General features: G+C 42.4%; 2 protein-coding genes across 6 annotated transcripts in view; both read right to left on the bottom strand.

Moving 5' to 3' along the window:
• Positions 1-606: 606 nt before the first annotated feature.
• Positions 607-9487, bottom strand: LOC148409874 (protein kinase C and casein kinase substrate in neurons protein 3). Of its 5 annotated transcripts, none has more exons than XM_088439828.1 (10): positions 9374-9487; positions 6854-6954; positions 6635-6791; positions 5558-5793; positions 4245-4400; positions 2803-2978; positions 2610-2730; positions 1809-1876; positions 1662-1741; positions 607-1080 (listed from the first exon to the last, which is right to left on the bottom strand). In XM_088439828.1, the coding sequence occupies exons 2-10, from the start codon at positions 6908-6910 to the stop codon at positions 953-955; spliced, it is 1179 nt and encodes a 392-aa protein (XP_088295954.1). In that variant the 5' UTR covers positions 6911-6954; positions 9374-9487; the 3' UTR covers positions 607-952. The 5 variants fall into 5 exon arrangements, with proteins under 5 accessions (XP_088295954.1, XP_088295956.1, XP_088295955.1 ...); XM_088439830.1 differs by lacking the exon at positions 9374-9487 and adding an exon at positions 9229-9255; XM_088439829.1 differs by lacking the exon at positions 9374-9487 and having other exon boundaries at positions 6854-7245.
• Positions 9488-11348: 1861 nt separating this feature from the next.
• Positions 11349-15920, bottom strand: part of LOC148409873 (SH3 and multiple ankyrin repeat domains protein 1-like) — a 47841-nt gene continuing 43269 nt past the window's right edge. Inside the window, exon 27 of the mRNA XM_088439012.1 lies at positions 11349-15870. Within this exon, the coding sequence (XP_088295138.1) occupies positions 14979-15870 (892 nt within the window). The 3' untranslated portion in view covers positions 11349-14978. The remainder of the gene's footprint in view (positions 15871-15920) is intronic.

Raw genomic sequence — 15920 nt, 5'->3', positions numbered from 1 at the left:
ATTATGAATTACCATCAATCATAAGGACAGAGTGCTATTTTGCTCATTTGATGACACACTTATTACCACAATATTACCATATATATGATGTACTAAAATTTGAAAATATGGCTCAAAATCAATTTTTCTATCATATGTAGTAATGAATGTGTCTTTGTGCAATATTACTATATGTAAAATGAATTTTTACTCATATATATATATATATATATATATATATATATATATATATATATATATATATATATATATATATATATATATATATATACCTTTGAGTGTGTGCGTGTGTGTGTATGGATATGCACATACACACACAAAATTAGTTTGCCTGAAACACATACATTTTGTCATTTTTTCTATCGTATTTAGTAATAATGTTTTTGTAATATGAGTATTTATAATATTATTTTTTTTACTTAATACTAACAAATATACACATATGCATGTGTGTGTATGTATGTATAAAATCTATATATATATAGATATATGCATATATGCACACACTCTGTATACACACTTAAATATGTAATTTTTTTTAATGAAACATTCATTCAGTCCCATTTCCATGCATTCAACTCACTTGTATCAAGAAGCTGAAGCGGATGGAAAACATGATCTTTTTATTTGGAAATATTCAGGGTTCCCCAAACATTTTCACCTCAAGACCCAAACAAAGTTTCTCATGAGACCCCAACGTACGAAGCATCATACATCTTGAAGCGCCATAACGATAACACTGACATGAACTGTACTGTACATAACCTAATGGCAGAGAGCCTGCATCCAAAAATGGCGCTCATCAAAACATTCACATTTCAATGGCTTATTTTGGGGTACCCTGATCTACAGTAAACGTCAACCATCATCAGCACACATCCATTTTTTTTTTCAGCCTCTTCCCAAAGCAGAATTTGAAAGCAAACCTATTTGCGCGCGGGCATCTAAAAGTTCAGCCGGAGTGAGCCGACTCGACGAGTTCCGCGTAATTGGCCGGGTAGAATCCCTCCCTCCCTCCGCTCAGGACCCCTCGGCACCAGCCCTGGTCGTCCTCCTCCTCCACCTTCAGGAACTCCTCACCTGGGATACACAACCGGCACGCCATTGGCTAACTCTCTTTTGGCGCATATATTCTTTATCCATCGCCAAGAACGAGTAAAGAAGCCATCCCCATTCATTTCAACAGGGAAAGATGGTGTCAAACTCCAGTCCTCGAGGTCCGGTATCCTGCATGTTTTCTGACCATGTTTTCTGAATCATTTTCAAGCCCCCGCAGAGCTCGCGAATAAGCTCATCATTTGAATCGAGAAAAATGGAAAACGTGCAGGATGCCGGCCCTCGAAGACTGCAACTCAACATCTATGTATCTAGATCAGGGGTGCTCAAACCCGGTCCTCAAGGGCCGGTATCCTGCATGTTTCCTAGGTTTCTTTCACGTGATTCAAATGATCAGGAGCGTTATGAGCTGAACATTTGAATCAGGCGCGTCAGGGACAGAAACCTAGAAAACATGCAGGATACCGGCCCTTGAGGACCGGGTTTTGGACTTACAGGAATCTTTTCTTCTGAGGGTTATAGCTTCAAAATAAATGAGCATCACCACAAGACTCTTTTATCTTGTCAGGCATGACAAATGCTGCGTTTATTTGTCTGTGCGTCACCTGCTTTAAAGGAGAGCTCATCCCCCTCCTCCCCCGTGTAGTCGTACAGAGCTCGAACCTTCACGCCTCCGATCATCACTCTAATAATGAAGGGTGGTAAGAAACGCCGGGCATCAAGGAGGAACTCCGCCGGCTCGCTTGACTTACGGTTGGCCTTCTTTGCCTTTCTGCTCCCTCTTCTTTCTTTTCATTTTCTTCACGGGCGGGACCCACTCCTGAGATGTTCGAGAGACGTTTTAGTCGGGCGGTTCTCAAAACGTGAAGGCGCTTCAGGGGGGGTGTGAGATTTGAACAGGGTATGGAATGTTCCTAACGCCTCGACAGGAGCAGTGCGGCTTTCTTTTCAAATTAAGAGCAAATTAATGGGAATGTGTGGCAACTTATTCCTTAAGTGTGTTATATTTGGTGTGTTTTTTTTCTTTTCAATTTTTATTTTATTTCTTTATTGAAATAGTATTATTAAAAGGATGAAATTTTTAATCAGTAATTTAATAATATAATAAATATTATACATATTTGGTATGTATTATTTGTGTTATTGTATTTACTATTTAGTTTTATTTCATACCGACTTTATATATAATAATAATTTAAAAAAATATATAACACACTGCAAGAACCAAGAAAAATATATATAACCTTTTTTTTCAAACTGCCTGGTTATAGCCGGCATGTTAAGAAATAAGAACAGTTTGAACTGCTATTTTACTCACCACCAGGGAGCACTCTCGGGTCATAACGCAATCAGGCACGTTACTGTTGTTTTGATGCAGCATCCTAACAATCTGAGTATGTCGGTGTTATGTTGATAATATGTTGGTTTTGTTCTTATTTCTTATAAAAAAAACACTAGAAGGCTAAAAATTAGCAGCCGGAATTTCAAAACGCTTTTATAATGACGGATTTTCTCTATTGGGCTCGGAACTTCATATTACACGTGTCGTGTACCTGAATTTTCGGCCAATTGGTGAGCATGCCAGGCCCGTGATTGTTCTTCCACCATTTGAGGTCCTCTTGCTCGTCGATAGCCATCAAAGTTTGGTGGAGGTCATTGTACACTTCTTTTATACTGACGCAAACGCAGATCAACATTTGTCAAACGCCAAAGAAATGGTCCAAAATGTTCGGAATGTCTCATTACTTTTCGTTGTTGGTGACGTCCAGGTGTCTGTGTATGGACAGGAAGGCCTGTTTCAGGAAGCTGATGCGTTTCCTCTCTTCTTCTTGCGACTGCTCGAAAATGACTTCCATCTCCTCCATGTAGCGCGGCGTGTACTTAGTCACGTCCTCCAGGATTACTTCGTAGCGCTCCCGAGCCTGCCGATCGAAATGCAAACAATCTACATATAGTACGTACAAATTTATATACAGTGTACAGTGGTTGGTCGGAACGGATTAAAGGCATTTCCATTCATTTCAATGGGAAAAGATGATTTGAGATTCCGTAGCCACGGAATTTCAACTGGCTTTTTTTTTTCTCTCACAAATATTCAGACTTCTACTTAAGTAACGACTATGAATACTTTTGTCGGTTTTGTAAATGGTGTCTATACAAAGATAATAATGATCCGTTTTTCTGGACATGACGTACTGCTTCCATGAGTTTCGTGAAGAGAGGAGACAACGCATGTTCATATAAGGGCAGCGCATGGAGGAAACATTCAAGGTTAAAGGACATTGTTTGGACAAGATAATAGCAAGACTGAATAAACACGAGCATGTGCATGGGGACAGAAAAACTTCCTCGGGATACAACAAATCCCCCATTTTTTTTTTGATCTGGCACACTTAACATTTACTTATCAATAGTCCTCTGATGTTTGTTGTACTTATTTAGAGGGATTTTTTTTGGTCATGAAAATGGTGAAGAAGATTCATTAATTCATTGTAAATAATAAGATAATCTCCAAACCCTAGTGAAAATTTTAATAGGCGGATGGATGGATTAAATATGAGTAAAATAAACAATGATATATATTGGCAGTGATGGGCAGAAATCCCATATGTCCAAATATGGTCAATGTCATATTTTTCCCACATATAAATATGATTCTCCCTAAGTCAACTTATTGTTGCGCATTATTAGTGTGATGATAGCCTGAGAACAATTTTAACTTTCTTGAAATTGTCCACATGCCGTGGGAGTTGTGTTTGTTTGTTTTTTTTTACTCTAGTGGCATTATGATACAAATTTTTTTTCATGATATCATGTAAGAATCAATGGGAAAAAAAACACAAAAGGAGCTGAAATTTCCATCAGATGATTCAAACATGTAAAATTTCAAAATCCAATGATTCTGACACAAAAACAATCATTGTCCAAATTTTGGACCATATAAAACCATTATAATTACAAATTTGGAGTTGCATTTTAATAGGATTTATTGCACTGATTTTCCTGCGATTTTGGCAACATTCCATCGAGCGGCGGTCAGACTACTATGTCAGGAATGTTCCTTGTTGACTTGTGTTTCACCTCAAGACAGTAGGTGGCAGTAAAGACCATTTAACGGCTTTGTCATCATCACATCACAGACTACAAATACATTCTGAAATTTTTGGTGGCAATTTAGAGGCGATGACCTTTTCTTTAGCGATGGTGGCGACCTCTCTGGCCTCCGCCGCCTTCTGCTTTTTTTCCGCACTCCAATTTTCAAGATCGTTAGCCTGTTTCTCTTTGTCCATGGCGCTCTGCTCCTTCTGACAGCACTTGTGGTACGTGGCCCGGGCCTTCTCCAGCTGTTTAACACAAACACACACGCGTGCGCATAAACACACAAATGAAAGCAAATCATGCGAAAAAGGGAGCGGCCCGCGAGCGTTGTTGTAATCTTTGGCAATGCAAAATGCGCACGGTACAAATAATCCGCGGTAAAGTATAAACTGCACTTTTCGCTGCGGTTCCCAAAAGCTTTGATGGCGTTTGCTGGTCCGGCGGCCGACGCGATCCGTAGCGCTTTTTTCCATTACTCGTAAGTAGAAATGACTCAAGAGCCAGAATGGGAAATGAAATTCTGGTGTAAACATGTGAATTGCGGGAGTTAACATGCAGCCACTGGCACTGATGTCAATCATCGGCCAGACGTGACTCCAAACATCTGCTTCGGATTGGAAATCCTTAGCTAAGTCCACACTCATCAGATCCACGTGCAAGATAGTCCAAGCGCTCTCGCCGCAGCCCTCTTGTGGCAATAGCGACAAATATGTTTGCATAATACAAATATGCTTGCACGTTTTGCTTTGTTTATGGTAATCCGTTTACAGTTATTTGAAGTGAAAAACATATTCTGCGTAAGTTACGGGCATGAGTCAGATTTTTCTGTCAGTTGACAGTTGCAGGAACAGTGCAGTTTTCTTTTCAAATCAAGAGCAAATGAATTGGAATATCCTGGAACCTATGGATTGATGCTTATTTTTTTCATTCCACGTGCAAGAAGGTTAAAAACATATTCTGCGTAAGTTACGGGCATGAGTCAGATTTTTCGGTCAGTTGACAGTTGCAGGAACAGTGCGGTTTTCTTTTCAAATTAAGAGCAAATGAATTGGAATATCCTGGAACCTATGGATTGATGCTTATTTTTTTCATTGCAAATTGCAACTTTCCCGCAGTCCCCAAAAATAAAGGAAACAAGCTATCTTCATGAGATGTTGAGTAAAAAACAATAAATTAAATAATAAACCAGTTACTTAAGTAACATAATTTAATGCTTTTTCATGCGATGTTTACAAAATATATTTAATATTTTTTTATGTTTTTTGACGCCCCGCCACCATGAATGTTTTCAATTATCTTTCATGAAGTATCGATAGAACTGAGGGATGTCTGGACTCAGACCACCATAATCCCTTTTTTCCTGGTTTTATTTCGTTTAAATGAAAAATATCTCTTTCTGCACCTTGCTCAGCTTCTTGTTCCACGGTTTCTGCGCCCGCGAGAAACTGGCGTTGTTGTTGTGGCTTTCGCGGAAGCCGCAGAAGAGTTTTTTGGGGAAGGTCTCCCTCTGCCAGGTCTTGACCCTCACGCCTTCCTCGGCCACCAGGGACTGCGAGATGGACGAGTGCAGGGCGGCCAGGCGCTCGGCGGAGCCGAAGAAGCTCTGCCAGGCCGTCATCAGCGAGCCGTAGAGCGGCCCTGGGGGAAAAGATGGCCGCACGAGACAAACGGAGCGGGCCTCCGAGGTGAGTCATGGAACCAGAAAGGAAGTCGTGAGCTCCGTCTTTCCACTCTCAAGCACATGGACTTGTTTAAAAACCAATCAGGGGATCCTTTCATGATGGCTCCAAATGGGCATGTTCGCAACGGGGCTGACATAACCGAGAATATGGAACGCCACGCTAAATTTCAGCCTTGACTTCAAATCCTTTGTAATCCAACTTAGCTTATCCGCTAACAACCACTCAAATTGTTCAGTGGACATATATTTGTCGGTTAAATTTATTAACACACACAAAAAATGGAAAAATGTCTGTCTTTGTAGCGTGTGAAGTGACGATGACACTTGAAGACATAGCCATTGACCGCTCTCTACCGCCACCTATTGTCTTGAGGTGAAACACCAGTCAAGAAAGAATTTTCTGTTGACAAGTTTGAGCGCTGCTCAATGGAAAATTGCGAAAATCGTAGGGAAATCAATGTCATAAATCATATTAAAATGCATCTCAAATATGATCATTACAATGGTTTTATATGGTCCAAAATTTGGACAATGATTATTTTTGTACGCAAAATCTCGCACGTCCAGCTGCAATCACATAGAATTGTTGCATTTTGAAATTTGACATGTTTTAATCATCTGCTGGAAATTTCAGCTCCCTGGTGTTTTTTATCCCATTGATACTTTTATGTTATCAAAAAAAATCCATAATTTGTAACAGTTCCGCAAATTTTGCTTCCTTCTAACCCAGCAAAGGGCACACAAGTTTGAGGACTTCAAGTCGTCAATGAAGAAAAGAAGATTTTCAAGATGACTCACGAGAATCCACGACGGCCTTCCACTTGTTGCTCCACTGGCTGAGCTGCTGGGCGTATAGCTTTTCTACCTTGGCCCTCTCCACGAAGCAGGCCACGATGTCATTGCAGGCCCGGTAGGACTCCTGGGTCCTGTGCACCGTGGGGACGTAATTCCCCGGCTGGAAGAACAATACGGCGCCGGGTCGGCGTTTGCGCAAAAAGGCACACGCGCAAAACTCACCATCCAGAAACTGCGTTTGGCGACATCTTGAGTGGGTTCTTGGGGGAGGCTGGCCATGATGGCGGCCGTCGGGCTCTCGCTGTTGCGCAAGAGTTGCTAGGCTGTCGGAAACGCATTTCAATCAAGGGGAGGCGGTTTTTTGTCGGAGGAGCCGCGCCGGTGATTCGCATGCAACTGGTTGGACCGTGTCATTAGAGACGAGACGGAGCTGCTCTCAAGACCGGATAGACAAAGTGAAACTCACAAGCTATTTAGCGGAACAAAAAGCTATTATTGTGTTGGAGGAATGCTAACAGGTGGATAGGCGTGGTTGATTCTTCTGCCATCTAGTGGAGGAGGGGGGAATTGTTCTGCCGGTCACTATACGAAGCTAGCGTAGATAAATGCACAAATTTAGAGTTGGCCCTTTTTGGAGCGGTTCAAAATTGGAGTTGGACCAACGTGTTGGAGTTGGAGCAATTTTTTGGGGCAGATTCTGATATTTGGCTGAGTAAAATTCAGAAAATTTGCAAAGCAGCCGATTTTACTACCCCAAAATGTTGCCTATTGAAATCGGTTGGGGGGGGTCATCATCGTAACGTCATGATGTCATGCATTAATGCATTAAAAAAAATGGGGAAAATTCAGCTTATTTAGGCTAATTTTAAGAGCGATTACTTGCCATTTACCTTGGTCAAGTCTTAGTCTGAAATACTGTACTGCTTGAGAAATCTTTATGGGGCGGGGCCATGAATCTCATCATTTTCATCTTATGTTTTAATGTGTAAAAAATGCAACTGTAAAAAATTGCCTATGTGATCTAAAAATATTTTGTCTGTAATTATCATTGTGTTTAATTATAATTAAAATAATACAATCGATTTGATCACAGCCAATTATAATGGGCCTGCGATTTTGATTTTTTTGCTTAAGAAAATTTCTCTAAGCGCGGGTTAGCGCTGAATGTCCTTTTCTTTTGTCGTACGTCTTCAAAGACATCTGATTGTTCTGATTTGAATTCTAAAAGCCTTTTTCTTTTTTGATTCAATCCTGAACGCTTTAGAAAATTCAAAAAGGTAAAAATAAACCCATATTGCCGCTCTTCCTACCAATCGGTGACACAACCTGTTATTTATACCGCCCCAAGCCGTCCCAGTGGCGGACTGGAATTCAAAACGGGGGTAAGCGGGAGGCCGACGTAGCAGCCGGAATAGGAACAGCTGCTCCCGCATTCTTCCCCAAAATAAACAGCAGCGAAAGGTCATCTTTCCCTTTGCTCTGGTTAATACGCAAGACGGCATTTGAAGCGTGCGCGGCTACAAATAAATAATAAATAATAATAATAATAAAATGCCGGCAAAAGGGTGCCGGCAAATGAGTAATCCAAAAGTGACTAACCACGCCTCGCCACCACCACCACAAGACATGACTGCACCTTGTTGTCACGCTGCTAGCTAGTCCTCGCTCTCGCGGTTTTTTCTCGTCTCGCGACGTCCTCGTCTTGTTTGTGTCAAATCACAAGCAGACGAGGATAGAAGAAGCTCAAGTGGTCGGAAAAATTAAGAGCTACACTGAGCAAAGATTGAGAGCGATGTAAAACTGCTTAAGAGCGCCACATTGCGCGCCACGAGTGTGCAAAGCTTGAAGAGTGATGAGAGGGAATTATAAGAAAAATTCATTTTGACTGTCACCATGTGGTCAATTTAGAGCGCCTTGTTGTTGTCCATGAGTGTGCGGACACGTTCAATATGCCACGCTGCCATCCCAACTAAATGCTTGCAAACTCCCGTCTGAAGCGGTACACCCTATAGGTGCCAAATTTAGCCTATGTCAGGCTCATTTACTGCCATTCAGAATTGGGAATAATGTCAGTTTTGGACATTGAAATCATGCATTTCCTCCGACTTTTGGAGCACTCGGCAATTTTATGTTGACACCACAAAACCACTGGGTGGCGCTAGTGCTCAACTCATTTGGAAGCCTTTCAATGCCTTCGACGATTGGCTTAGCCTGGACTCCCATAATGCAAAAGTCGAGATTTAATTTTTTTTGTCTATATCGCCCAGTCATAGCTCGTAGTCGTGGTACTTGATTGACAGTCGAGTGGGGCGTGGTTTCAGCGCATTCCGACGACACACCCGCACCGTTCAAAAGCGATCAACATTTTGAAGCCTCGTTTGATAAATTTGCCTTTAATTAACTCACTCACTGCCAGTTAAAATGGATGTTTCACTTCAATAGCTGTCAATGGCAGCAAATGACTTTCACCGCCAGCCCGATAAACATTGATCCTTTTCGTATATAGCCGTCAACGGTAGTGAAAGAGTTATTCTATCAAAGCTAAAAACAAATCCAAAGTGGCAACAGAGCAGTCAGTCAAGGCCGTGGGCACTTACATGTTGTCTGTGAATCACCACCGATTACTCAAGTGAGCAGCACTTGTTACTGGAGGCTCCTACCCCCCCACCCCACCCCCTCGTGACCCCATTTTGCCTCATTTAAAGTTATACACACACATTTGTTAAGTCACACCGGCCTTACCTTTATCTTGATTTTCCGGTTTCCCTCCTTCACTTAAAGTCCATCCCTGGCATCGCCTCGCCCCTGTTTGACGATCACTTCTCCAGCCTCGAGGGATACCCCCCAAGCCCAGACCACCCCCCACTTGCCCCTCCTTCTGTCACTCTCTATATGGTGCTAATGGGATGCCCCCACTGTCATTTAGACTAGTGTCAACGTGGTGTGGAGTCATGCAAAGCTTATTAGACAGTGGGTGACATTGGCGTTCCGTCCACAGGTGGCAAAAGTGCTCACACCCTCTACATACTGTAAGCAGAAGAACGGAAACCTGTTAAAAATACATCCTGTAAAAGTAAACACGCATAAAAGATTATAGAATTAAAAAAAAATCTCACCTTAGCCACCTGAGGGAAGAATAACAGAAAGTTGCAACTCCTCGCAGATCATTAGTACGGCACTAATAGTTATTCTTCACAAGAAGATAAAGAATATATGACTGAATACTGTTAGCCTGTTTTAGCCTATTTGTTAGTGTCCATTGTCACAATTTTTTTTGGTTTTGGCAGATTGTGATATTTGGCTGAGTAAAATTCGGATTGATCGATCGATTAATTGAAAAATATCAAACACAATCAGCAAAACTACACGATCAGCTTCTTTTGGCATGGGGGCATGAATGTCATTATTTTCATCTTATGTTTTAATGTGTAAAAAAATGCGATTGGAAATGATTTGCTTATGTTGTAATGTGTTCAATGTGTTTAAAAAAAGTGCAGAATGAGTCAATCGGCTGATTACATAAAAACAAAAATAAAACAATGAATAGAATTTACAAAAACAAACATCCTCTACAAGGGACACAAATGAATAGAGTGGCTCTCCGGAGGATATTATTAGTCTGTTCACTCAATTGTTCAGAGAGCTAAAGGCTACAATAGGCTAACATGGATGCTATTAGCATTAGCGTAAGCTAGTGGGCTGGAAATCTGAAGCTAAGTGTTTGTTTTACCCCTTGTGTGGTATTTCGTCCAATCATTTGATTGGCATTTCACATCAAAGAGGAGGCATTGGAAAAAAGTCACCAGGGAGCTGAAATTTCACCCGGATGGTGACAAGATATCAAAGTTCAACATGGCCATTTAGTTATCACACTAGTGCGCTATTCCCTGGTTAAAATACTGCGAGAATAATGTGGAGGAAAATGACCAAAAACGGTCAAAATGTTCCTTACAAGGTAAATGAGAAACGCTGTTTAAATTGATAGTAAATGTCAACATGTGACGTTTGTGAACTCTTTGTGAAGAATCGTACATCGCTAAATCATTTGTGGCGCCGGTCCTGGGAATTTTCTGACACACCTCGTATTAAACGGAAACACATGGGGAAACATAGATCAGATAGTACGGCGCGGTCAAAGTCCTCCTTGGGTTCCTTTTGGATAAATATGGAATATTAGTGCAAGCTCGAGTTGCCAAAACAAAAGATCACAGGTGGTAGCGCTACAAGAAAGCAGAAAACGGAATGTGTTTTTTCTCAATACATCCTGTTGCAAAGGAAATGTTGCGTTTCTTTTTCCCCTTAAGACTAACCTTCTTAACATTGGGAATTTATTCTTCGAGACCTCACAGAACAAACCGCAACGTTGTACAGTAAATGCGAGCCTGACCGCCGGGCTCGGAAAACAACTTTTGAAAAAAGAAACTCATTCATCCTCTTCCAAGTTCTTGTGAATAGCTCACGGCGTCTTTTTTTTTTTTTTTGGGGTTTGCTGCATGACTGCGGCCGCTGCTTGCTTTGAACGAAGCCGTTTGCTCGCATCCCGCCCAGCCAGCGTCGTCCTTTTGCTGCTATGAGCCTGATGGGAAAAATAATCCCGGACTTGAAAACATTTGTCTGTCTTTGAGACTGCCAAATGAGTCAAACCCAACCCGGGACTTGAAATGAAACGGGATCATTATTAAAAGGAATTACAAAGAACAATAAGCAGGAAAACATGTTGATTTCAGTATTTATTTCAACACAGCTGTACTTCTATCGCATTTAAAACGTAACTTTATATTCATATATACTTTGTTAAACTCTGCATACGTACACTCATACTGTATGTGGTCATATTCATTATACATTTCACTAGAGCTAAAATATTTTATAAATTATGTCGCGGTAGGTAGTAGTGATGGCTAAGTGAAGCTTCGTGAAGCACTTGGGATATTTTTTGACTCATCTTGTTTTTGGCGCCGCCTCTGGCCGCTGTTGGAATGACATTTTGTCGTGAGGAAGGACGGTGCGGCTTCGCCTTTGTCTCCGTGTCTGTCAGCGTCTGAAAGTTGTACTTTCTTTTTAAGAATGTTGTCATTTATTAATATACACCCCGAATTAGTTTATTGATCAAAAAACTAACATGCTAGCTAATGTTAGCTCTTAGCTTCAGAACGATACACTATGCTGCCTTTGTTAGCTATTGGCTATCTTTTGTGCCAGTTGTTTCCATTTGGTATATGCTAGCACAGTGGTTCTCAAATGTCGGTACTAGTTTTTGGAATTCAGTTATTGCACTAGCATTTACATTTAAACAGAGAGCACCACATAGTGGGGTTGAAAAAAAAATCACAGGTGCTTCGTGAAGCTTCATTTGCGCATCGCTAGTAGGTAGTGCTCTCCTCCACTAAAGCTTCTCACGTTTGTCGCGCGATGGCGCCAAGGCGACACGGCGTGAAACAATACATGAGTCATGTTTTTGTTACCTCACATGGCGAGAATATGCGTTCAATAACATGTGTCAGCTTCACTAAGGTCATCACATGGGGGCGGGGTTAAAATAGTAAGCATTGACACAAATCTCCAAACAAAACAACACGCGGCCACGCTATTTGGAAGACAGAGATTCTTTAAAATGGTGATGTGAAATTTCAGGGCGAGCTTTGGGACGTATATCAGAGGTTCTCACAACGTTTGGGGTCAAGGGCAGACACTGGTCCATCATTCGTCAGGCACCGGTGTACTTATGTCTGCTCTAATAGTATTTTTTTTTCTGTTTTAGTACTTACTCTTAAAGTTAACACCGTGTCTGTGGTTCTACAGTTATACTGCAATTGAAACTCAACACAGTAATACAAGTGTAACACGAAAACAAACCCAGCAATGGGTTTAACCCTAGGCTAGAATACACCATCAATTAACGTCTTTTTAACGGCTGAAAATGGCCAAATAAGCAGACTTCCCCTTTCACAGTTAGTACTATTACAATTTTACTAAAACAATTTTGTGGAGAAGCTGTAGAACCGCTGACATACATCACTTCTCACGCTTGTTGGAGGACTTGAAGTGACGCAGGACCAGATAAACGGGATTGTCAACATGTAGCAGCGACAGCGAAAAAGCCAAAATATTTTCAACAAGGTATTCAAAAGAGGAGCAGACGTACGTATTGAAAAGCGGATGATGGTTGGGTAGGCGAAGTGGTAAAAAGCCCTTTGTGATCATGGCACCTAGCGTGTGAGGGTGCACGCCCAACATTGTAACAATATGGCGCAAGGATCCATTCCTCAAATTCTGTTATGGCCTTTGCTTTGCTATGGAGTGTTAGGGCTACACTGTTAAAAAAAATAAATAAATAAAAAAATAAAACAGTTCTTCACTGGAGGATAAAGAATATATGACTGAATACTGACATCCAGCCTAATCATCAGTGTGCACACTGTGTCCATTTTGTCCCAGCAAGACAGCAGTTATCTGCATCCCACCCAAACAAGAAACATTATTAGAAAGGATAGCATGTCCTCTACTGAGCACACTAGGACTTGGTTGCGTAGCTCCAAGTGATATATAGGTAAAAAAAAAGTGGACACAAATTGATAAGCTGGCTCTCAGCATTATTATTATAAACGGCATTATTTCCACGATAAAGTCATAACAATAAGAAAAAAAAAAGTCAGCATTTTCAGAGAATAGGCCAAATTATCTCAAGAAAAACTGTTAAGGTGAAAAAAAGAGGGTTCCGAAACAAAATGTACAAGACAAAGTTTTTATGAATATACTTAACATTTGGCAGAGAGCCAACGTGTTGCGTTTGCAATCAAGTGGGAATTTTCACATCTATTCGTCAAAAGTTTTTCTTGTTAACGTTCCAGCTTTCCTCCCGTCACATTACGACGTTTATCCTCGTTACTTTTCGCCTCTTTGGCGCGGCCCTTGAAGGCCTTGCTACTAAATAAATGAAAAAGCATCTTCCGCAAGCGTTACCCAATCAGCGCGAGCGATTTGAAAAGAGTTTGCTGCAAGTACAAACTTAATCATGGCTAATCGTGATTCCTGTCAAACATGTAACATATATTTAGTGCTGGCAATTGACATAGACACAAAGCTTATTATTGGAAAGAATTTTAGGGGAACATTGCAAATGGGATCAAAATGAATACTATTATTCTAATGTACTCTTCATCATCTACCCCCCCACCCCAAAAAAAAAAAAAATCTTAGTTGTTCTCTGACTTTGGCCTTATGACGCAGCAAAGTGATGTCACGATGAAGTCGTTGAGTGTCTGGCAACACTTTAGTGATGTTTACCCTTTCGGCATCTTTATAAAGTCAAAGTGGTGTTTATTCAGCGCTCGCAGCAGATGGTGGACAATCCATCTGTCCTCGCATGCCCGTGTGTGTGCGTGCTATTGAAATGAAAGAATTATGGGATATACAGTGAACCCCGGCTATATCATTAGTATTGTTTTTTACGCTCCAAATTTAGAGTTGTGTGCCTTCAGTGCAGTACCGCATTGTGCCACAGACATGTCTGGCAGCACTGAGCTCAATCGGAAGAGAAGCAGCATAATTAACAACACGAAGAGGAAAGAATATTAGTTTGACCCAGTTTTCAATTTTTTTTCAATAGTTTTTTTTTGTCGAAATTTTGTGCCGGTGTTTGCACCTAAAAATGTAGGTAAATATTTCATTTTAAAATTACTTGGATTGGTCAATGATTCATTAAAAAGCACACGTGTGGGCTGACAATCGGGCTAAATTAAAAAAAATAAATAAATAAAAATATGGAACTCACCAAAATTGTTGATGAGTTGGTCCGAGGTCAGCTACATGTTAGCATCAAGATAGCAGACTTTTGTTGACAAAATCATCGGGTTTGGTTGAAGACTTCTGTGTTAAAATGTACAATCGTTTTTGGGTCTCAAGAAATCAAGAACGGGTCTGAAACATACCTTTTGCGATCAAGGGGTTCACTGTATACTTCATTCCCGCAGCATTTTTCGAACCGGGAAATCATTGTGCTAACGTGCAAATCAGATCCAACCGAAACCAGCCTGACAAAGTGAGCTGAAGTCCACTCTTCTCCTCTTCTGTTAATATTCCTTTGCCGAGTCATGTGTTTGTCACCTTTTTTATAATCTTCCAATCACCCCGTCACGCTCAATCTGTGTCTCTGGGGGAAGTAGTGACATGCAATGGCCTGGGAAGAGAAGGAGGGCGAACCAACCGAGAAGAAGAAGTTTGAGGAAAGAGAACTTCCAAAGACAAACTGTCCGCATATACTCAAGAAAAGCGGTGACTCGGCTTTTTCCCGAACCACGCTCGCCTTCCTTTCGCATCCGTCACCCCGCCCCGTTTGAGTCCTCCCTCACCTGTCGGTGAGTTTCTTCAGCGCCCTCTCGATGTTCATTCGATGCCCCACGCGCGTCACCCCCAAGTCCAAGAAATCATCCTTGGTAAGCGAAGGCAAATGAGATCCGTCGATTTCGTTATCGATGAAGCGCTCTATGTGTTCGCCCAGGTTGAGGTAGGCCAACCAGTCGGCAACGTCGTACTTGGTCCAGTACGGCAGGGGCTTGAGGGCGAAGGGTTTGCCCGGCGGCGGAGGGGTGAGGTGGGGGAAGTTGAGGCAGGACGGGCTCGGGGGCACGTGTAACGGGGAGGAGGCCCCGGAGAGGTAATGCGTGGGGGACAGCGAGTGGGAGACCAGCATCGGGTTCGGGCTCGGCGCGCCGGACGGGGAGAAAAGCGGCGGCGTTGAGGCCGCGTAGGCGTCCCCCAAAGGGAGGCCGGGGGAAGGAGGGGTGAGGGGGCAGGGGAATTCAAAGGGGTTGCTGTAGACCGGAGTACTGGGAAGGATGGGCAGGGAGGATGGCCGCGGGGGGCTGGGGTTGGGCTGTTCGCTGTTATAGATGAGCGGACTGGGGGCGCGGCGGCGGGAAACGGCAGATCTCATCTCCTTGGTGGGACTGCACTGGAAATCGAACGTCTGCCGCCGCATCTTGGAGCGGTGCTTGGGCGACGTCGGGTACGGGCAGTAGGTGGGCGAGTGGGGAGGGTGCGAGTGAACCGGGGAGGTGGGCATCTGAGGAGAGGGCGAACGGGTCCAGTTGCGTACCTGCGGGGAAGCGGATGCGGAAGGGGCGGCCGACAGATTGGGCGGGAGAACTTGAGGGTGTTGGGGTGAGGAAGTGGGCAAGGGGGAAGTGGAGCGACCGCTCGGTGGGCTGTGAAAGGCCTCGGTGAAATCTGCCGAATACCTGAAAGACAAAAAAAGAAAAACAAACCGGTACGAACCGGTGACTCAGAC

This window comes from Hippichthys cyanospilos, chromosome 17 (genome assembly GCF_059441005.1).
Source record: "Hippichthys cyanospilos isolate Australia breed blue-spotted pipefish chromosome 17, RoL_Hcya_1.0, whole genome shotgun sequence".
Lineage (NCBI taxonomy): Eukaryota > Metazoa > Chordata > Actinopteri > Syngnathiformes > Syngnathidae > Hippichthys > Hippichthys cyanospilos.
Note: the sequence above shows the minus strand (reverse complement) of the source record. Positions and strands in the feature narration are given on the sequence as shown.